The sequence below is a fragment of the Dromiciops gliroides genome, chromosome 6 (assembly GCF_019393635.1).
Source record: "Dromiciops gliroides isolate mDroGli1 chromosome 6, mDroGli1.pri, whole genome shotgun sequence".
NCBI lineage: Eukaryota > Metazoa > Chordata > Mammalia > Microbiotheria > Microbiotheriidae > Dromiciops > Dromiciops gliroides.
The window spans coordinates 248,436,845-248,460,930 of record NC_057866.1 but is presented as its reverse complement, the minus strand read 5'-3'; the positions used below and the strand labels follow the sequence as shown (position 1 = coordinate 248,460,930).

Below are 24,086 nucleotides of genomic sequence, written 5' to 3'. Positions count from 1 at the left end.
GAGGTCCTACTAACTGTCCTGGGTCTTGGCTACCCAGGGTTTTTTCTTTCCCTGTTGCTAAAATTTATTCAGTTCTTAGAAAATGACTTGAATTATATAAAATCCACAGTAATATTACACGTGTTGGACATAAACACAAAACATCATTTGATACTAGTAATAATTAACACATATATCAACATATGCAATTGCATGCAAGACATGCATTAGAAGGGCAAGTGTTTATATTGTTAACTGGCAATATGTGTAATTAACTTCACTTGTTGAGTCTGGACCAGCATTTGGATGATTCTAGCTCTTTTGTGACCTACTGACCTTTGTGTCTCTACCTGAATTGGTTGATGGTATTAGTTGATCATCACCTTCATATCATCATTCCCACACCTGAATGGGAATTATGGGACCTTAAGCTATCTATTAGTATTTCTAAATTCAGTGGGTTGTATCTGTACCCTAGGGAATCTCTGTACCTCCTCAGCATTCTTCCTGTCTCCTCCAGTGAAGTAGAATCCTTCTTGGTTCTAGGCAAGGTTGTTGGATAGCATTACTTCCACTGAGCTATTATCTGGCCCTAGCAGTCTTTCTAGAATTGGTGGGTAGCATCTTCTTGACATCTACTTAGGTAACTGCCCATCATTTCTTTCCTTTTGATCATCAGCAAACTGTGCCTACACACACACACACACACACACACACACACACACACACACACACACACACGGTAATTTCCTTAGTGGGGGATGAAGGTCATGGGAGGTTTCATGTAGGAAGTGGTGTTTAGGCTGAACTTTGAAGGAAATGAAGCACCGTTAGAGGGAGAGGCATAGATATGGGAGATGCAGAAAAGCTAGTTTGGAGGATTTGTGTAGGATTCAGATAATTGTAAATGAGACCATTTTAGACATCATCATCTCCCTTGATTATTATTATTATTTTTTCTTTTTTAGTGAGGCAATTGGGGTTAAGTGACTTGCCCAGGGTCACACAGCTAGTAAGTGTTAAGTGTCTGAGGCTGGATTTGAACTCAGGTACTCCTGAATCCAGGGCCAGTGCTCTATCCACTGCGCCACCTAGCTGCCCCATTTCCCTTGATTATTAATCATTTTCATTTCATAGGATCACAGGTTCAAAGGACCTTCCAGATCATCTAATCCAGCCTTTTCATTTTACAGATGAAGAAACTGAAGGTCAGAGAAGTGAGGGGGACTTGTCCAAGATCATGCAACTAGTAAATGGCAGAACCTGGATTTGAAATCAGGTCCTCTCCATTTTCAGACTCCATCTTTTGACACCAACCCAGCACATTTCCTCTCTCCTCTGCTGCCTCCTCCAGTTGTGCTGCTGCCCAAGATCAGCATCACAATAAAGGTAAATCCATTTAAATGAATAACCCTCCCTTTCCCCAAAACAACAATAAACAAAACTCAACCCTCAAAAAAAAAATCAAAACAGACTTCTTTGGGCAAGTTGTCTCCTGACAAAGCACAGAATTAAAAGTCTGGAGGTCTGAGTGTTTCCTGCCTCTTCCCATTAAGCAACCCCCAAGATCAACATCATTCCACTAAAGCCTTCTGCTCTTTAGATTCTAATCCTCATAAAGATGCTGGGAAACAAAAAATAAAGGATACAAAACCACAACAGGCTATTATTATAGCCTTCTTTCAACTTGTTTACTTAGGTGACTATCTAAAAATAAAATTTAGGTCAAAAGGTAGAAATAGTCATTGTATAGGAGGACGGACATACATGGGGTTGTGGTTTTAACTATTATCAGAGATCCTACAGTTAGGTATGTAGCCCAATTTGGGTCAAGGAAAGAAAGGTATATCATATACCAAACTATTCATGATAGCACTTTTGAGCTAGCAACAATGAAAAACCACATCGTGGTATATGGATGTAATGGAATATTAAAGAAGCATTGAAGGACTTGCTTGGACTGATTAGAGAGTGATGTAAGCAGAGCCAGGAGAATAATATACATGCTGTCAACAACAATGCAAAAAGAAAACAACAAAGCAAAACTCAGTGCTGTATAATTATAATGACTAAGCTTAATTCTAAAGAAGAGTTGAGAAAATACATCATCCTTCTTTAATGGGGAAATGTGGATATGGAGTATTGCTGCTCCACAGGTGCAATCAAAGTACTAATTTGTCCCCCCCCAATCACTTTTCCCCATTTTATCATCCCTCTTTGTTAGGAGGAATGGCCTTTTGTGTAAGGAGTGTTTTCAGAAAGGATGTAATATGTGTCAACATGAAAATTAATGAAACAATATAACAGAATTAAGGTCTTTAATCAAGGCAGGGGAGTTATATCTCAAATATCACAAAGTAGATATGAAGAATACTCAAAGATGAGGACAGGGAGCAGGGTTTATATGGGGTAACAGAACAGAGAGAGCTATGAGACTGCCCTTGGGAAGAGTAAGTCTCTCACAGTTTCACAAGATAAGTTGTTTTACCTAACAAGCAAAAGAACATAAAGCTTGGGAATCTCTGGGAGAGTTTGGGAGAGCTACAAAATAATCAGACGCTAAAACTGACAAAATCTGGTCAGTCCTGGGCAATTCATTGGCATGGGAATGGAGAATAGGTGAGGAGTGGTCAGTTCTTAGTAGAGTGTGTTTGTCATGTGCTATACAAAATATCAAAAAATTTAAAAAAAAATAAAATTTAAGGCCTGTAGGAAACATTAATGAGAAGCAAATGTTTTGTTTACTCCATTTAGTGTTTAAATTTCTTTTCCCTTGACTCTTCTAGACTACATGAATTGCTGAAGGAAAAGAAAATGTTATGTTGGGGATATTGGTCTTTGGGCCATCCTGGTGGTATTAGCAGCAACCTCCAAGGAATTGTGACCGAGCCACAAGCATATGGATTTATTTCTGACAGAAGCATCAAAGAAGTGGCCTGTGGAGGAAACCACTCTATTTTTTTACTGGAGGATGGGGAAGTTTATACATGTGGTTCGAACACCAAAGGACAACTGGGTCACGAAAGAGAAGGAAATAAGCCAGGTTAGTGGTTTAGCCTGAGTTGGGTTTTGAATGTATATAAATGGGAGGGGGAAGATGGTGAAGGGAAGAAGGTTTGAATTTTTTTCCCCAAAAAGTTTGGGACTTCTTTTGGGTAGCTTGCTGTTTTGGCTTTTATTATATTTAGCTCCTTAGTCCTTCAGCCTTTTGGTCCTTTGTTCCTAACTTAAATCATTTGATTAAAAACATTTTTTTAAAACTTGTTAGAAAATTTTTTTTAAGATTAGATTCCAAGGGTGGAAGAATTAGCCATTCAAGTAAAAATAGACTAGCTGAAAATAGACTTGTAGAAAAATAGACCAGTTTTAGTTTTCAGAGTGCCAAAAAAGGAATGTAGCATGGTTTTCTCCCCTATAATTGAAAGCAAAGACATTGTCATGGGGGAAATAGGTGGTGGGGGTCCTTAGGTATTCCTCTGTAAAGAATTACTCCTCTCACACACCATGCAATTAGAATTAAGATGGTCTTTTATTTGAGCGCTGGAGAAAGTGACCAAGAAGGAAGTCAAAGACTTCACCTCAGGGGGAGGAGATGGCTTAGAGACATCTTTCTCATTGAATGGAAGAAAGGCCAAAGCTTTTTTTTTTTTTTTTTTAGTGAGGCAATTGGGGTCAAGTGACTTGCCCAGGGTCACACAGCTAGTAAGTGTTAAGTGTCTGAGGCCAGATTTGAACCCAGGTACTCCTGACTCCAAGGCTGGTGCTCTATCCACTGCGCCACCTAGCTGCCCCTAGGCCAAAGCTTTTATGGAGGACAGATAGGGGGATGGATGGGGGCACAGATGGAGTGACTACCTGACAATGGAAAGTTGCCTGTGGGGGTGGGAAAAGCTTGAGTGAGGGGTGGGATGTTTCTTTTGGAATGATAGTCCAGACCTCTGGAGTTATCTCTGTCTCCTAGCTCAGGTAGTAGTCACGCTGAACAGACTTTCCTGCTATAGAATTTACTTCCTTAGGTGTGTCCTTCCTGATAGCTAGTTGACCAGTTTAAAATTTAATAGTCCCTTAATTCCTTGATATAGCCCAATCCCCATGTCAATATTACGATAATTTTGTCAAATGAGTGTCAAATGTTATTTTCTGAAGATTAATCTTTAAGTTCTGCAGCATAAGTTTATCAGTTATTGGCATTTTTTTTTGGTTTGTTTTTGCATCTTCCTTTGCACTTTGGAATGACAAATTTGGTTTCATTTTGGATTTGAATGATCTTTGAAACACTTGACTTTCCCATAGCAAGAGTCATTGATGTATATATACTCTTTAAGAGTTACAGCTTTGGCGCAGTTAGATGGTGCAGTGGATAAAGCACTGGCCCTGAATTCAGGAGGACCTGAGTTCAAATCTGACCTCAAACACTTGACATATACTAGCTATGTGACCCTGTGACCCTCATTGCCCCACCAAAAAAAAAAGTTACAGCTTTTCCTGCATTTCCTTGTAGTAATAATATCCATTCCTAAAACCTACAGAATTAAGAACACAACAGAAGAGAAATGAAATATATGCATGAAATCTAGTGCTCAGTTGACAAAGAATTAACTTAAAAGTGGGCAAACCAGCTCAGTCTGGTTTTATCAGGTCAAGCTCACATGTCCGTTCTAAGTCAATTTACTGGCACACACATAACCATTGCTATCACAAAAGGAAACCTTATAAAAATGATTGTCCCAAGTAACATGCATAACACCACATATAATATGTGGTGTTTCTGTTTTCCTGATCTTGAAGTCAGTATTACATTTTGAACATTAACTTTGAAGTCAGTGTATATTTTGAATAATAACTTTGGATTGAGGCAGTTTACCTTTTGGGACTTGACCATAAGCCTATTTGTGGTGTATGGGACCCTTTTACTTCCTCTTTTTGTCCCTTTTTTCTTGTCAAAATAGAGATTTTAAAATAATGCAGAATTCCTTGTATTGATTTACTGCATTCTTTTATTTTACTGATTCAGTATGTCACAAATATGTGTCTTTATGTTATGTGAATGCACTACCTAGAAAACCAACTACTGGCAAAACTTTCAATGTGGAGAAGTTGGAATCTTTTTATAAGCAATAAAAGAAGAACATTGATATTACAAAGATGAGGGGACAGTTCTGAAAATGAGTTTTATTCACTATTCATAAATGAAAGTGCAGGATAGGGGGCAGCTAGGTGTCTCAGTGGATAAAGCACCGGCCCTGGATTCAGGAGGACCTGAGTTCAAATCCGGCCTCAGACACTCGACACTTACTAGCTGTGTGACCCCGGGCAAGTCACTTAACCCTCATTGCCCCACAAAAAACCCCCAAACAAACAAAAAAAAGCAAATACAGGACAAATCCCACTATAGTTAATACCATTATAACAAAAATATCAGTTAAAAATAAAGATAGGATAAATTGTCTTTTAAATAATATTTTACCCAAATACTCATAAAAGCAATTTTTTGGGGGGTGGGGCAGTGATTTTCCCAGGGTCACACAGCTAGTAAGTGTCAAGTGTCTGAGGTCAAATTTGAGCTCAGGTCCTCCTGAATCCAGGGCCAGTGGTTTATCCACTGAGCCACCTAGCTGCCCCCCATAAAAGCAATTTTTAACAGTTTTAAAAGTTTTGATTTCCAAATTCTATTCCCTCCCCCACCCCAGAGAATAAGCAATCTGTTATAGGTTGTACATGTGCAACCATGTAAAACATCCTCCATATCAGTCATTTTGTAGGAAGAATCTTGAACCCCTGTTCCCCTTCAAAAAAAGAGAAAGAAAGTGAAAAATAGTATGTTTCTGTCTGTAATCAGACTCAGTTCTTTCTGTGGAGGCAGATGACATTTTTCATCATGAGTTGTTTGGGATTGTCTCACACCATTGTATTGCTGAGAATAGCTAAGTCATTCCCAGTTCATTGTACAGTATTGCTGTTACTGTATACAGCGTTTCCTGGTTTTGCTCACTTCACTCTGTATCAGTTCATGTAAGTCTCAAAGCATCCTGCTCCTCATTTCTTTTCTTTTCTTTTCTTTAAAAAAAAATTTTTTTTTGCGGCAGTTGGGGTTAAGTGACTTGCTCAGAATCACACAGCTAATAAGTGTCCCAGGCTGGATTTGAACTCAGGTCCTTCTGATTCCAGGGCCAGTGCTCTATCCACTTTGCCACACAGTTCCCCCGTTCCTCATTTATTTATTTTTTTTTTAGTGAGGCAATTGGGGTTAAGTGACTTGCCCAGGGTCACACAGCTAGTAAGTGTTAAGATTTGAACTCAGGTCCTTCTGATTCCAGGGCCGGTGCTCTATCCACTGTGCCACCTAGCTGCCCCCCTCATTTCTTATACCACAGTAATATTCCATTACAATCATATAACACAATTTTTCCAACCATTCTCCAATTGATGGGCATCCCTTCAATTTCTAATTCTTAGACACCACAAAAAGAGCTTCTGTAAATATTTTTGTACAAATAAGTCCCTTTTGAAAAAATGACTTTGGCATATAGACCTAGTAGTGATATGCTGTGTCAAAGGGTATGCACAGTTTTATAGCCCTTTGGCTATTTGGGCATATTTCCAAATTGCTTTCCAGAATGGTTGGCAGTTTATAACTCCAGCAGTGGTGCATTAGTGTTGCGGTTTTCCCACATGCCCTCCAACATTTGTCATTTTCCTTTTCTATCTTATGAGTCAGTCCGATAGTGTGAGGTGGTACCTCAGAGTTGTTTTAATTTGCATTTCTCTAATTGATAGTGATTTAGAGTATGTTTATATGACTATAGATGGCTTTGATTTCTTTTTCTGAAAGCTGTGTGTTCATATCCCTTGACCATTTATCAATTGGGGAATGATTTATATTCTTATAAATTTGACTCAGTTCTCTTATTTTTTCTTGTGGAGGATCCTGAAAGAAGTTTCTACAAGATAACACGTAGTACCCCATATCAATCCCCTACCATAAGTCCTATCCAAATTTATCTGTTCTGTATTAAGGCCCTCATTCTTGGCTTCCTAAAATGATAGAAGCTTTGTGCTAAGCAAGATGATACTGCTATATACTCAGGTGTTTATGGTGGTTCATTTTCACTATGCAGGGTTATTTGTCTTTTAGGGAATTTCTGGAGGCACAATGAAGTGAATGCATTTCTGACGGCATTTAGGGCCCTTTGTCAGGTGATTGGGGGAGGTATGTTTGAAAAAGGGGTCTTACCACTAGGTAGTTTTCTCTACTTATTTGAAATGCTGTTCTTACTTCTTGAGATCATCTTTTCATATAAGAAAGAATTGAGAATTGAAGAAGTAGCAAGCACTGCCTGTGACTAAGTCTCTTGCTCACTTATTCTCTCATCAAATACTTAATGAAAACACATATTTGCAAGGCACCATGTGGAATGCAAAGATTAATGAAATCTGGTCCCTGTTCACAGGGAGCTCAGTCTTGGAAAAGCCATTTGGGTGTACTGGTCTTGATGCTGCGGGATGACAATAATAATAAGATTATCCCTTTCTCACAACAACACTGTAAGGTAGGTAGTACAAGGATTATTCCCATTTTACAAATGAGGAAGTTGAGGCCAAGATATTAAATGATTTGCTCGAAGTTAGGCAGGTATTAATTGTCATAACCAGAATTTGAACCTGGGTCTTTTGATTCCTGAGCATGGTGGTCTTTTTACTATATCAAATAGATTCATCGACCTAGATTAATCTATAATGCCAATAAATTAATGAAAAAGGATTTATTAAGTGCTTACTATGTGTCAGGAAGTTATGTATACCATCTACCTTTCTGAACCAAAGGGTCAAACCTGTAAATCAGATAGAAGCCTAGCCTTTGACATTGGGAGTTAGGTTTCTGGATAAGGACTGAGTGGTTTAGATAGTGGTTTCTGCTTCATGTTTTAAACCTGATGTCAGATAGACACCCTGAATTCCCCTACAGGATGTTGTGGTAAGTTGAACTTCAGACTTAGGAACTATGGTCTACCAGCACCAGAGGGATATAAAAAGGTTTCAGGCCTCCAGAGGTTTTGGTGTAAATTTGTAGAGTGTTACAGGTGTAGCATGGCACAAAGTTATGGTCAAAATTTGGGGATATATGTTCACTTAAAAATTTCACCAGATTGCAGAAACATTGATGTTGGCTTCAGCTTGTCTCTTAAATATAAAACCTGTAATAGTTGTACATCTGTGTATGCCTCATAAATAAGGAGAAATGGGTATCTTTTTGTTTTCTTCCTTTAAGTTATCGGTAGATATAAGCCTTGCTCTAATGCAGATGTCTGGTTTTGTTTTGTTTTTAGTTGAGAGTAAGAAGTAGAATTAGTCTCTTTCCTACAGTGCGTTTACTCAGAACTGAGACCTAGAGAGTTACCAGCAGTGAGAGGAAGTGGTGAGATCAGGCAGAAGGTGTGGTGATAGTGTAGATATTGTCTAAGCATCTCCTGCAGTATTTGAAGAACCATTATAGACAAACAAGTATATTAGCATGAGTAGATAGGATGTTTCTAAAAGGTAGTAGACAGAAATAAGCTAAGACTTGCTTGAGAGTCTGAAATTTAAATGAATTTTATTGACCAATGAACTTTAAGAAAGGAGGAGTTAAGAAAAGAAAGTGGGAGTGAAAGAAGAGAGGGTGCATTACTTTTTCAGTGGTCAAGCTTCAGCTGAAAGGCTGAATAGAAAGGAGACCACAGAATGATTTTACATGTATACATACATACATACTTACATACATATTTGTGTTTGATGGTAGTCATCTTTAGGGCCAGGGATTGGGGGAGAGAAGGAAAAAAAAGGTAAAAAAGAAATTTTCCTGATAACTTTATGTTTAGAAGGAATAGCGAGTTATACACAATAGATTTGCAGTTTAAAGTACAAGCATTCTTTTTGTTAGACCATATTTTAGTCCGTAAAGCAAAATAAAAATAAATAAAAATGGGGGCAGCTAGGTGGCACAGTGGATAGAGCACTGGCCCTGGATTCAAGAGGACCTGAGTTCATATCTGACCTCAGACACTTGACACTTAACTAGCTGTGTGACCCTGGGCAAGTCATTTAACCCCAATTGCCTCACCAAAAAAATAAAATAAATAAAAATTTAAAACAAAATAAAAAAGAAAGGAGACCATGTAAAGGCATTTGTTCTCTGATGATTTGTCAACGTTCCTGCTTCTGGCTCACTAGACCCATAGATGCAGTTTTAAGTTTGAGTGAAAATGGTTAAATTTTAACTATGGCTTTTTCCCAATAGATTGACAGTGACTGTCTTCCTATTAATATTGCTTCTTTCCTCCCATGAATGTCACCTTTTTGTCCAACCTGTGAACGTTTCCCTTTCTATTGACTCCTCCCAGTCAGTTAAGTAGCATTCATTAAGCCTACTATGTTCTAGGCACTGTGCTAAACATTGGGGTTACAAAGAAGGCGAAAAGACAGTCCTTGCTCTCAAGGAGCTTACAGTCCATTCTTCCACCAACTAGTTGCATTCTAACACATACCCGTTAAGGTCATGGCTGGCTAGAGGAAAAAAGCAGCTAAGTAATCTGACTTCAGGCAGTCATGAAGTTACTGTTCCTATCTGGCTCAAAACTCCCACTTCAGTTTCTATGGTTGAATTTCTTTCTTTCTTTCTTTCTTTCTTTCTTTCTTTCTTTCTTTCTTTCTTTCTTTCTTTCTTTCTTTCTTTCTTTCTTTCTTTCTTTCTTTCTTTCTTTCTTTCTTTCTTTCTTTCTTTCTTTCTTTCTTTCTTTCTTTCTTTCTTCCTTCCTTCCTTCCTTCCTTCCTTCCTTCCTTCCTTCCTTCCTTCCTTCCTTCCTTCCTTCCTTTCTTCTTTTTTTCCTTCCTTCCTTCCTTTCCAGGGCAACGAGGGTTAAGTGACTTGCCCAGGGTCACACAGCTAGTAAGTGTCAAGTGTCCGAGTCTGGATTTGAACTCAGGTCCTCCTGAATCCAGGGCTGGTGCTTTATCCTCTGTGCTACCTAGCTGCCCCTGTGGTTGAATTTCTACCCAGAGATTGGTTCCTTTGGTTTTGTGATCTTGTTAAAGTACAAAGGCCCTGGGAGAAGTAATAAGAAATTCAAACTTCAAAGTTTTTGGAGTTACATGTGTTACTATATTTGTGTCTCCAAACACCCCACGGGGATTGGTACTTTCCCTATTTTACAGATGAGGAGATTGGGGTTTTGGAAGGTTAAATGATTTGCTCACAGTAACACAGCTGATATTAGATGCAGTTGACATCCATTTTTTAAAGAAATAAATTTGGAGTTCCAAATGTCCTCCCTCCCTCCCTCCCCTAAGAAGGTAAGCAATTTGATATCCACAGAATGGAAATACAGGTCTAGTCTGTCTGCAAATTCAATGCTCTTTCCATTATACTGCACTTCATGAAAGCACTAGGAAGCACAGACTGCTATACTTAAGTTTCATGAGTAGAATGCACCCTGGTGGTACTGAGTTGATGGAATCCTTTCCTTATTCACTGAAGAGTTGGATGGGTGGGTGGAGAGAATAGAGGGGAAAGGGGAAGGAGCCTGAGGTCACGCTCTACCCACGAGGAAAAGGATACAAGAAAGGGAGTCTGGGTGTCCAGAATTACTAACGTGTTTATTTCACAGTTTTACCCTATTAATATTTACATGTTGTTTTATACCTCTTGGGTGCCCTATTGTGCATTTAAAAAACTAAATAGTGATTTATATGGATGAGTAATCATTATGAATATTGTTTGATTCTTACAATGACAGAAACATTCCATAGGCACCGAAGGGCCAAACTAAAACTCTAGGATCTAAAACTTCTCTGGGCTATTGACATTGAAGACATTTTACTGTGTTCTCTTAATTTTCTGACTAATTATGCCTAAGGGACATGGATGGCCTTGGGAAAATATATACATATATGAACACACTCAGCAAGCATTTATCATTTGGCTCCTGTATGCTAAACCCTGGTAACACAGAACTACCCCCCCCCCCCCCAAACAAAACAAAACAACGTTCCTACCCTCAAGGAGCATGTATCAGAATATATTCAGGGGGAACATAAACACCTATGAGTAAATACAAAGTATATATGAAGTGAATACAAAGTAATTTATGGGAACCATTAATAATTGCAGAAAGGCTTCTTGTTGCTTGAGCTGGGCTTTGGAAAAAAAACAACTAGGGATTCTAAGAGGCAGGTATGGGAGGTAGGCATGGAGGCAGTAGATTGAATGTCATCTGAGGTGAGGCTGGCCTGAACAGGGGGGCGTGTGAAGAGGAGAATGGGTTTGTTATGAGCCTGGGAAGGCACATTGGAGCTAGATTGTAAAGAGCTGTAAGTGCCAGACAGAGAAGTTTGTGTTTTATGTTGGAGACAATAAGAAGCTATGGGAGCTTTCCTCAACAGGAGAGTAAAGAAAGGGAAACGCTCATTAGGAGTCTTTGGGTACTCACAGTTTGGGGGCTTAATAGGCTGTGTTGATCCAGCATTGGTGACTTGAGTCATACCAGGTAGGAGGAGAACAAAGAAAGAGCAGTGTCATGAAACCCCAACGAGGACATTATCTGACATTGATTGCTATGCTGAATCATATGCCTTTTTTATGGTAATAAAAATAACACTCTTTGTGACATTTTCTATTCTTTGGGAATCATCCCCCACCCTGAAATATCACAAAAATCAATCCCTAAAGTACCTTCAAAGCTAGATCCTTTCTAGCAGAGATAGTCCAGCGTTGTAGATCTGTAGAACTGAGAAAATACATACTTATACACACAACCTCCACTTAAGTGTTTCATCATAATGGGGTGTGGTGTTGAGTGTCTCTTCCTCAAGCTCTACCAGTAGATCTCTGCTAGGACCTGGTCAAGGGGGCAGCTAGGTGGCACAGTGGATAGAGCACTGGCCCTGGAGTCAGGAGTACCTGAGTTCAAATCCGGCCTCAGACACTTAATACTTACTAGTTGTGTGACCCTGGGCAAGTCACTTAACCCCAATTGCCTCACTAAAAAAAAAAAATACTTATAGGACCTGGTCAGGTGGGAGGGCTTTCGATGCCAGCTTAGTAACAGCCTATACTGATTTATAATAGCATCAAAAGACTAACTTTATTTCAACCAACTTATCCTTAGAAGATTGGCCAGCAGGTGATTAAACTTTTTTGGCTACATCAACTTAATTTTTTTTGATAGAAAACATTTTTATTTAAAGTTTTGGGTTCCAAATTGTATCTTCCGTCTTCCTCTCTCCCCTTGCTGAGGTGGTAAACAATCAGATATATGTTATACATATGAAATTACTACATCAATTTATGAAGGCCATCTATATTCTAAGGCACATAGGGGTTGCAATCTGTATCAGTAGTGAAATAAACACATATAGCTCTTTTGAAGTAAATGTTAGGGTATGTAGCTATATACAGATACACACACATATATGTATACACACACACACACATACTTACACGCACATATAATCACATGAACCATTCCCTTCCCTGCTTTTGTTCTTTCACTCCCAGATAAAAGACTCACCACATTATTAAGTCCTGAGACATTTTTAATGCCATCTTACGCACCTTGCTTACATTCTAGGATTTAGCTTATGACTCATCCTTGCTTGGACTAGCAACAATGAGACTTATTGTTGTTCTAAACATTTTTTCAGAGGCATAGCAAAAGGTGAAGGTTTCATCTTAGACTCTGTGGCCAGCTTATTTATTTGAAAATTTGCTGTGCTTTATTCTCTGTCCTCATCCCCTCTCATCCCCCTCCCATCTTTCTTCTCTCTTTCTCCTCCTCCTCCTTCTCCTCCTCCTCCATTTTCACCCACACAGTCTATCCCAGAGCATAGAGATTTCTTATGATTCAGGGAAATTACCAAATGGTTACTTAAAATGCTTCTATCTTACTGATCTGGCTACTCCTTACAACAGTGTATATCAGAGGTGTCATATGTGGCCCAATACTCTGAAAACAGATAAAAAGGTAATTGGGGAAATATTTGACACAATACATAAAAATACAATAAAACATAGATGACATTACATTTAAAAACTAAGACAATATGCAGCTCTCAGGAATGCTTATGTACAGATTAGTCACCTGTTTCTATTTGAGTTTGATCACAATGGGAGTAGTTGTGTTGGCAGCTTGACACCTGTAGTCTGCATCCTAGATCAGCCACATTTCTCATCTCTTACTCTTGTCTGTTCTTCATTAAATTGTCTTCAAGAGTTACCCTTTAGGTCTCTTGGCATTATTGGAGTACCTCATGATATAGTTTATCAATCTGTCAGCCCTTATTATTGCTACCTGACTAGCCTACCTCCTTTTCTGGGCATACATATTTGATGATAGTCATTACATCAACTTTCCTACACAATTCTTCGTTGATAATATGCTGCAGCCTATTTATGTTCTTTTCTTGTATCTCCCCCTTGCTCTCTCAGGGACCTCAGTTTTGATTCTTTTAACGTATTCCATGTTTCCAAGACATGTACATCACCAGAAGATTTCTAAAAATCAGTTTTTTGTTTTAGGGAAAAGCGTTATTAAAAGCACAGTGTATAGTAATTTCTGAAATGGAGTACAGCTTTTTCTCTTTCTCTTCTTCAATTCTTGGCCCATTTTACTGTTCATCTGCATTGTCTGACTGAGATCTGTGAATAGGTGAATCAGCTCTGTGGACTTGTCATCAACTGTATAACAATCAGGACAATAGGTGTTCTTCATTTACTTGTCATCGTCTGGGTACAGAGTTAAATCAAACTCTTGATTGAACTTTTAAAGACTTAAGGACTGATCGATTCAGTGACTAACCATGATTCCAGAGGACCAATGATACACAACTGTTAGAAAAAGAGGACTCAGGATATAGAATGAACTATACATATGTATATATACATATATATATATATGTACACACATACATATATACATACATATATACGTATTTATCATGACTAATGTAGGAATTTGTCTTATTTTGACTATGCAAAGTTTTTTAATCGAAGGATAGAAATAAAAGGGAGAGAATAGATTTTTTGTTCATTGATATATAATTTAAAAAACAAACTATTTTGTGTAGATCTAATTTGGGAATCTCTGAAAGGGTTTGGGGCTAGGTTGCAAATCAGCACAATGCTATCTTACAAACAGGACCATCTAGAGGACCTTACCAGCCATAGGAGTCCCTTTATAATTTGGACTCTGTATCACATCCTCTACAGCAGTAGCAAACACCGCATTTTATGTTTCCCTTGATAATGGATGGGGTATCATAGAACAAAATATCTCTGTTCCATCTTTCAAGGAATCAAATGATTTTTTTTAACATGTTCGTGGTACGTGCTTTGTGGGAAAGGGAACAAAGGTTCTGTAGGTCTGGCCATATCACATTCTTCCCTTCTCTCCTTCGGTGAACCTGAATGATTCTTCAGGGATCAAATATAAACTCCTGTTTGGTATTTGTGTTTAGTTCTTGGCAGTTGCACCCGACTCTTCATGACCCCATTTGGGGCTTTCTTCGCAAAGGTACAGGAGTGGTTTGCCATTTCCTTCTCCAGCTCATTTTACAGATGAGGAAACTGAGGCAAACAGGGTAATGTGACTTGCCCAGGGTTATACAGCTAGTAAGTGTCTGATGTCAGATTTGAGCTTGGGAAGATGTCTTCCTGACTCTGGGTTTGGCATTCTATGCGCTATGGTGCCACCTAGCTATCTATGGCATTAAAGCTCTTCATGACCTACTTCCTGTCATCTTGCATTTTTACTCCTCTGTATGAGTGTCCTCTGATCCAGCTATAGGAGCCTTTTTGCCCTTCTTCTAGCGTGACAGTCCATCTCCCATGCTTGTTCCTTTGTACTGGCTTCCTTGAAGGATTAGCTCAGATTTCACCTTCTATGGGAAGCCTTTTCTGCTTCCTCCCAGATGTTAGTGACTTCCCCCTCATATTACCTCCCATCTTGTATTTTCCGGGTTATTTTATCTATGTATTGTCTCTTTCATTAGAATGTAAGCTCCCTGGGAGCAGGGACTTTTTTGGGGGGCTTTCATTTCCAGCTTTTATTATAAGCACTTAATTTAATTAGTAATATTGATTAAGCTTACCTTTAATGACATTTTTTTCTTCTGAATCACTTTTTATAGTCAACAAGGAAAAAAAGTATAGTATTTGTATCTTCTGTAGTTTTCAATTATGTGACTATAAAGATATGGCTTGTACATATGTAGATTATCCTTGCAAAGAATTTGTAGATTATGACTTGAATAATATAAGTGAATACTAAAGCAAAGCCAAAGATTATTTAATTGTAATAACCAATAGCTGCTGTGGAGAAGAGATAAGCAAATTTATATTCCCTCCTTTCCTTTATATGTAGACTATTGTGTGTGCTATCAAACATAGTGACCTTGTGCATTAACATTGCTTAATTGTTTTTCTTTGTTACAAGACAGTGATTACAGTTTGGTGAGAGAATACCCAGGAATGACTGTGACGTAACCTCTAAAGGCCTTGTTAAAACTAAAAAAGAAAGAAAGATGTGATGAGTTAAAAAAAAAATAGACATTTGGCTGAAGTTAATGACATTTTCATAGTTGTCTTCTTTGGATAGTAACAAAGTCTGATTTTTTTAAAACTTAATTTTTTTTAAGCTTCACCAACACTACACAAAGGGCATTTCTAAATATATAATAGAACAGAAAAAGAAGATTGTACTTTATTATGGATAGCTTCCCTTTCATTTTAAGTATATAAGTTTCACCTGTAGCTTTCACAGCTGTCCTGCCTCTTTGTACTGCCTTTGGAATTTTCTTTTGTTCTTTTCTCTGCATTTCTGAAAAAAGATCTTAATGACCCTCCTTTTTGTTTTAGTGTGTCTCTCTCCCTCCGTACCCCCTGACATTAGAAAAAGAATAACAAGCCCTTTTTATGTATACTTCAACAAAACAAATTTCTTTATTGTCTGCTTCCAAAATAGGGTGGGGTTTTCCCCCCTCCATTTTGAGGCTGCTTATGAAATATTTTTTTTCTTCATCTTGAGTCTATTACTTCTTTGTCAAAGACATAGGTAGCATGTTTCATCACCAGTCTTTTGTAATTGTAATTGTTCGTGGCATTGATAAGAGTCCTCAAGTCTCCTCTGATTTTTAAAAAATTGTTTGCTATCTTCTCTTTCAAATATCTTGAGAATGGAGAGCATAGCATCCTTAAAATCCCGAAACCAATATGCTTCCTCCAGCTGTCTGTATTAAGAAAAAATGTGAAATAAAGTCGTATTAAGTTAAGGCTAACAAAATAGGAGAGTGAGACATAACAATTCTAAATGTAACCTACAAGAGCTTCATCACAGAAGAGACCACTTTCCGTTTTGTGTGATTTTTCTTCCTTCTGATAATTTAATAATAATGACAAGTAGTATAAGCCAAATTTGTTCAGCCATTCCCCACTCAATACTGCTGGTTTAAAAGGCACACACAGTTTAGTGACTTCTATAGTATAACTTCAAATTGCTTGCTCAAAAGGCTGTAACAATTAATATTTCTTAGCTTGTCAAGTATTATAGTGCTTGTCCTCGTACAGCTTCTTAAACAGCCATTACTTTACTTTTTTTGTTATCTTTGCTATTCGTATAGGCATGAAGATGAACCCCAGAATTTCTTTAATTTTCATTTCTCTAATCAATAATTTAGAGCATTAAAAAAAATAAGACTAATGATAGTTTGAATTTTGTCCTTTGAGAAACTTCCTTGTCATTCCTTTGATCATTTATCTATTGGAGAATGACTCTTCTTCTTATGTATTTGGATCAGTTCCTGATATGTCTTGGATATCAGACCTTTATCAGAGAAATTTGCTTCAATGTTTTCCCCTACTCGGTTCATGGTTTCCTTCTCAACTTAATTGTGGTGATTTTGTTTGTATAGAATTTTCATTTTTATGGAATTAGAACTGTCCTTTTTATCTTTTGTGTTCTTCTCCCTTTTGTGGTTCTGAATTTATCTCCAATCCAATTGTAAAAGGTATTTTCTCCCTTGTTCCAGTTTGTTTTTTCTAAGTTACGGATTCACTTGGATCTTTTCTTGTTATATAGTGTGAGATATTGGTGTAAAAAAATTGCTGATTTGCAATTTTTGTTGAATAATGAGTCCTTAACCCAGTACTTGGGGGGATTTTTGATTTATTGAACACTTGGTTACTATGTGTTTTTGTTTCTGTATGTTGTGTACCCAGTGTCTTATTTTTTTTTAAGTGAGGCAATTGGGGTTAAGTGACTTACCCAGGGTCACACAGCTAGTAAGTGTTAAGTGTCTGAGGCCGGATTTGAACCCAGGTACTCCTGACTCCAGGGCTGGTGCTTTATCCACTGCGCCACCTAGCTGCTCCCCCCCCCCAATGTCTTATTGATCAGCTTTTCTATCAAATAGTTTTGATTACTGCTTTGTAGTATAGTTTGAAAACTAGTACAGCTAATACTCCTTTCCACTTTTTTTGTTATTTTCCTTGAGATTATTGATCTGCTACTCCAGATAAATTTTGTTAACTTTTTTTTTTCTGGCTCTATAAATTAATTTTTTGGTAGTCTGAGAGGTGTGTCACTAAGTAAATTAATCCATGTAGCATTATAAATTTTATTATACTAGCATGTTCTAACCATTAAAAATAAACATTTCTCCAGTTATTTGTCTGTGATCATTTCATTAAAGAGTGGTTTGTAATTTTATTGATATCATTCCTGAGTATCTTGGTAGGTGAACTCTCGCATATTTTATACATTCTGCAGTTATTTTGAATACAGTTTATTTTTCTGTCTCTTTCTGATGCCTTTTGAGGTCAGCACACACAAAATGGGTTGATTTTATATATTATTTCTTTGCTGAAGTTATTTTTATTTAACTCTTTAGGTTTTTTTTTTTGAGCAGGGCAATGAGGATTAAGTGACTTGCCTAGGGTCACACAGCTAGTAAGTGTCAAGTGTCTGAAGCCAGATTTGAACTCTGGCCCTGAATTCAGGTCCTGTGCTTTATCCACTGTGCCACCTAGCTGCCCTAGGCTTCTCTAAGTAGACATCATTTGCACAAAGTGACAACTTTGTTTCCTTTTTTGTCCATCTTCTCAAATGTCTTTTTCTTTTCTTTCTGCTATAGGTAGTATTTCTAGCACTGAATGAAAGATTAGTAGTGATAATGAGCATTTCTTATTGGAGAAGGCTTGAGTTTACTATAAATACAGTACCTGAATGGGTCTCTGAAGGGAAGAAGGGACTCAGTGGAATGTTAGGAGTTTGCATCTCTATCAACCCCAAGTTCCTTCCCTTTCAAGGGGCGTCCAGTTTCTTATAGTAAGTAGTACTGTAAGGTTAGAGGCCTGTATAGTGCCTAGTGCCAATTTTGTAGTGAGTGTACTCTAGCACATTTTGGAATGGGGATATTCTAGCATATCTTGCAATGTAAGGTAGCAGATTACTTCTGGATTTAGACTCAAGGAACTCAAGTTTGAATCCCAGTTTTTTGTGACCTTGGACAAATCATTTCCTCCTGATGGGGTTGGCTAAATGACCTTTAAAGTTACTTTTAACTTTAAATCTTTTGGCCTATAAACTGCAGTGATGGGGATGGATTGTGGGGAGCTAAAACCTTAAAAAGAAATCAGTTTTCTTTTAATCTTCAGTATTGGATATAGTTTATTTTATTCAAAAAAGGAACTGGTTTAATAACATACGGCACTTCTTTTATCAGGAAATCAAGTACCACATATGTTTCTCCCCATCTTGCCTAATGCTTTCTTCTTTCATCACCACCATATTTTGCATATTGGAAGTCAGTGCTATTTCTGTACTTACTGTATAGAGCACTATGTTATTTTGATCTTTCTTGGTGCGCCTTTTAGTTTTAGATTTACAAATGAACTAAATATGGAATTCATTTCTGAAAACGGTAAGATATGTCTGGAGATCATTTGAGGTATTTTGCAGACATCCTACAGGGAAGTAGCACAATTGAGTGCCCTGTTACTTCTCAAAATGCTTCTTCATGGTTTGGCTATATAGCAGTTTGCCTAGCTTTGCTTTGTGAAAATTTTAACCTGTGAAACAGGATACTGGGAGTACACAGTGGTCCCAGAAAACATCATGTGAGAGTCAGCATCCATTTCTATTTCTTACTATTTTGTAATTTTAAGAGTATAGATTTTGTAATAATAGAAGCTATATTTTAATTTAACTATAGCTATATTTTAATTTAACTATATTTTAGAAGCTATGCTGTAGTTTATAAATATGACTTACAGGCTTCAAATTAAGATAACAAGATTTAAGACAAAAGTTATTGAGGCACAAGGTCAAAGGACAGGACATTTAATCAAGGAAACACTATCCTTTCTAGTTGAAGCTTATAAGAATCCATAAACCATGGGTGAAATTAACTATATTTGCTGATATATTACAAAAACTGGAGAAAGAGTTTCTGAAGATCTGTGTTCAAATTGCTTGTGTGAATTTTGGCTAGTCACTTCACATATCTGGGGTAGTGAGAAAGAATGGATAGATAGGTCTGAAGTCCTGAAGTCAGAAAGGAAGACCCAAATTCAAATCTGGCCTCAGACATTTATTGGCTGTGTGAGCCACGGCGTGTCACTTAACCTCTGTTTGTCTCAAACTTCCTCACTTGTGAAATGGGGATAATAATTGCACCCAGCTCCCAGGGTTGGTGTAAGGGTCAAATGAGATAATAATTGTAAAGTGTTTAGCAGTGCAGTGTCTGGTACTGAAGAGGTACTATGTAAATGCTTGTTTCCTTTCCTTTGCCCTCCTTGGTTACCTCATCTTTAAAACAAAGGGGTTGAGGGGGCAGTTAGGTGGTGCAGTGGATAGAGCACCGGCCCTGGAGTCAGGAGGACCTGAATTCAAATCCGGCCTCAGACACTTAACACTAGCTGTGTGACCCTGGGCAAGTCACTTAACCCCAATTGCCTGACCAAAAAATAAAAAAATAAAACAAAGGGGTTGGACTAGATCAAAGCTTCTTAAACTGGGGGTTGTGAAAAATTTGGCAACAGTAAAAGATTAAGAAACTTTGTTTCATACCTACATACCAGGGGTTGCCTAAAAATTTCTTGGGTGAAAAGGGGTTGAGAGTGGGAAAAGTTTAAGAAGCCCTGGAACTAGATGAGCTTAGGTCCCTTCCTCCTGTTCACTAGTGAATCAAGATTATTTCATCAACCTAGATGAAATATTCTGAAGTCATTCGTCTCCCACTGTCCTAATGTCCTGTCACCATCAGCAAACTTCCATTGTCAGACAATTTTAATTAAAAAAAAAGTTCCCTTCATGTTGGTGGTTCCAGCTCTCAGACTCAATTAGAATTTACATTTTGTGTTTCTCGTTTTTATATTCTTCTTACTAGAAAGCAGAAAGATAATTTGACAAACACTAATGGACTATGCAATTCCTTTGTCATTTTAAGAGGCGACATGTAAAGAGTGCTGGAGATCTGGGTACAAATCTGGCTCATTCACTAACAACTTGCGTGATCTCAGCTATTTCACTCAACCTATCCAGGCCTCAGTTTCCTCAGCTGTAAAATAATAAGGGGCCTCTGTCATCTCTGAATGTCTATGAAATATTCAATTATCATTTGGCCTTTTGGATGCCAGTCATAACAATCCTTGTTTTCCATTTGCTTTATGATTGTCATTCACCTGAGAAATCACCTGTGTACCGTCTTCTCTGGGATGTTGTGATCCTACTGTCTCTTGGTTCTCTCTGTACCTGTCTGACCATTGGTTTCTTTTCAGGTTGTCTTTGTTGATTCTTGATATCACACTCTCTGACTGTTGGTGTATCTCAAAGTCCTGTCTTGGGACCTCTTCTCTTTTCCCTTTCTCTACTTTCGTTTCTGTCTCCTCATCACCTCCTATGTTCTTAATGGTCATTTCTGTACATCTTTGGAATGACCATTTTCCATTGCTGGTGTGGATTCCCTCAACTCCTCTCTCTTTTGGAATACCTGGTTTCCATTAAGACTCTGCATAAGCACCGTCTTTTACTTGAAGGTTTTTCTGGACCCTACCTTGTATTGTATTTGTGTTGTATACATACATTCTCATTCTCTCTCTCTCTCTGTATATATAATATATACCCATATATAAAATATGTATTTAATGATTGTTTCACTTCTGTCTTTTTCTCCTTAACACCTAGCCTACTACCTGGAACATAGTAGGTGTTTGTTGATTGAAATCTTAATACTTAATAAGCAAGGGGGCAGCTAGGTGGCACAGAGGATAAAGCACCAGCCCTGGATTCAGGAGGACCTGAGTTCAAATCTGGCTTCAGACACTTGATACTTACTAGCTGTGTGACCCTGGGCAAGTCACTTAACCTTCATTGCTCTGCTCTTCCCTCCCAACCCCCCCCCCAAACACAAAAAACAATTTTATGACCAGCTGTAGTGGTGCATGCTTATCATTCCTGATTCTAGGGAGGCTGAGGCTGAGGCTGAGGCTGAGGCTGAGGCTGAGGCTGAGGCTGAGGCTGAGGCTGGCAGAACTCTTAAGCTCTGAGCTACAGTGAGCTGAGCTGACCAGGTGTTTGCACTAGTTTAACATTAACATGGTGAGCCCCTGCCCTGCAAGGTTGCTTAAGGAGAGGCAAAGTGGCCTACATTGGAAAGGGAGCAGGTCAAAGTTCTAATGCCTATCAATGTGACCAGGCCCTTGAATGGTTCCTGTAATTCCAGCCAGGATAATATAGGGAGATTCATCCTTTTAAAAAACAAAATTTGGGGGAAGCTAGGTGGTGCAATGGATAGAGCACTGGCCCTGGATTCAGGAGGATCTGATTTCAAATCTGGCCTCAGACACTTGACACTTACTAGCTGTGTGTCCCTGGGCAAGTCACTTAACCCCTACTGCCCTACCAAAAAAAACAAAACAAAACAAATTTTTTTTAAAACCCCTTAATTAAACTATTATAAATTAACACCTAAAGGACTTTCTATTTAGTGTGGGAATGCTTACTGCAGATCTTGACCTATTGGTAACAGAATTTTAGCAAGTTTTCTAAATTTCAGCTCAGAAGAGTGAAGGGACTAGCCCTGAGCCTCCAGTTCATGCCAGAGAGGGCTTTCATCACACTTCTTCCTGATGTAATGCTCAGCACCATACCCACCCACTATAGCATGTTCTGTCTTGTAGTATATTTTAATTATTTTTTAAAATGCTAAACTATGGCACCCTGCTATACCTTACCTAGGTGTCTTTAATTCAAGAACACAGAATCCTCTTCTCAAGAGAGAATCTTGCATTCTCTCTGTCTCACCTGCTCTCTGTAAGTGCTTTTAATTTTCTGATCGACTGAACGGAATGTGTTTGGGTGGGATGGATTTTAGTCTTTAAGGTATAGATGCTGTTTTCAGATTCATGGATTGGCAAGAAAATGTTCAACTGTGTTGTACTGGGGATGGCCAGGTTTGTGTTTCTAAGAATATGGCTTTTGTGTTCATATGGCATGTGGGAGTTGTTAATGATGTTTATGCAAATTCACTACAGTAGCTTATTTATAATATTACGTGAATTATGTTTACATACATTCTGTTTGTAGAAGGCACAAAAAAAGTCACCCCATTGAAGGAGACTTACTTCAGTATGCTCATAAAGTTTCAAAAATCAGCAACATAATAACAGTGGATTTCTAACTGAAAGGCAGAGGTTACAGTGTCGTATAGAGAATTTAAATTATGATATTTTGAAGGATTTAGAGGTGGAAGAGACTGTCTAGTCTAACTCCCTCATTTTCAGATGAGGAAACTAAAACTCAGAAAACAAAATTAATTTCCCAAGGATATACAGCTAGTAAGTGGTAGAGCTGGGATAACCCTGATCTTTTGATTATAAATTCAGAGCTTTACTCATGATGCCTTGTTGTTTGACTCTTACTTATTCCTCAACTTTAGAATCATTGGCCTTTTCTCTATTTTTATTATTTCAGCTGCTTTTATAGTTGGGTAATCATTTATGTTAGTTTGCAAGCATGACTAGGCAGGGTAACCAGAACATAGTCCTTAGCCATCCCAAGGGATTGCCTGCCAGTGCTGATCCAGGTCTTCTATGTCTGGTGTAAAGTTGTTTCCACTTTTTGACACTTTGAGCTTACAAAGTATAGCCGTGCCTTAGAAATTTTTATTTGGCCAAATTGAATAAAGATTCCTTGTAAATTCTTTTTGCATTATCTACCTTCTCTGCCCCCAATTTCAAGGTCTAGTTTACATGCCAACTATTCTATGAAGCCTTTCTTGGTCCCTCAGTCAGGAAATGATCTTTTCTATTGTAGAATTCTTACTAAGTTGTTGTATTTCTAGTGTAATATTCTTTGTTTTGCAGGGATTTTTGGAATATTTCTCTCCTGTATATATTTTCTCCCTCTATATATATATTACATATTTAAAATATGGGTATCTATATAAACATACATATAGATATTTGGGTGTATATATATTACATATACACATCTATATATATTTCTATCTTTCTCTTTCTATATATATACACACATGGCACTAATTCTAAATAAGTAGGAGTCAAACAGTAGGGCATTGCAAGAAAAGGCACTGAATTTGGAGTCAGTAGATCAGGGCTATTGTCTCAACTCTTCCAATTAGTAATATGTATGACCTTGGTCATGTCACTTTATGATTTTTGTGACCATATTTATATTATCACTGACCAGATATATAATAAGCATCTCAAACATAACATGTTCAAAATGGAACTCATTATCTTCTGCCTTAAACTTGCCCCATCTCAAGATTTTCCTATTTCTGTTAAGGGCTCCCTATCCTTTTTTACCCAATTGATCAACTTTTTTGGGGGGGTGGGGTCGGGCAGTGTTCAATGACTTGCCCAGGGTCACACAGCTAGTAAGTGTCAAGTGTCTGAGGCTGATTTGAACTCAGGTGCTCCTGAAACCAGGGCTGGTGCTTTATCCACTGTGCTACCTAGCTGCCATTGCTCAACTTTCTAGTTTCATTGATTCTACTTTCTTCCTAAGTCTCCTCCTCTCTACATTCAGGAATTTGCCATATCATCCCATAAA

General features: G+C 38.0%; 1 protein-coding gene across 4 annotated transcripts in view; it reads left to right on the top strand.

Moving 5' to 3' along the window:
* The window catches only part of HERC3 (HECT and RLD domain containing E3 ubiquitin protein ligase 3), a 122,479-nt gene that overhangs the window by 11,907 nt on the left and 86,486 nt on the right, over window positions 1-24,086 (top strand). For all 4 annotated transcript variants that reach the window (XR_006353575.1, XR_006353576.1, XM_043971015.1 and 1 more), the window contains exons 2-3: window positions 1,173-1,368; window positions 2,766-3,022. Coding sequence is in view for 2 of the 4 variants with exons in the window: in XM_043971015.1 (XP_043826950.1) it covers window positions 2,794-3,022 (229 nt within the window). In the remaining 2 variants the exon portion in view is untranslated. The remainder of the gene's footprint in view (window positions 1-1,172; window positions 1,369-2,765; window positions 3,023-24,086) is intronic.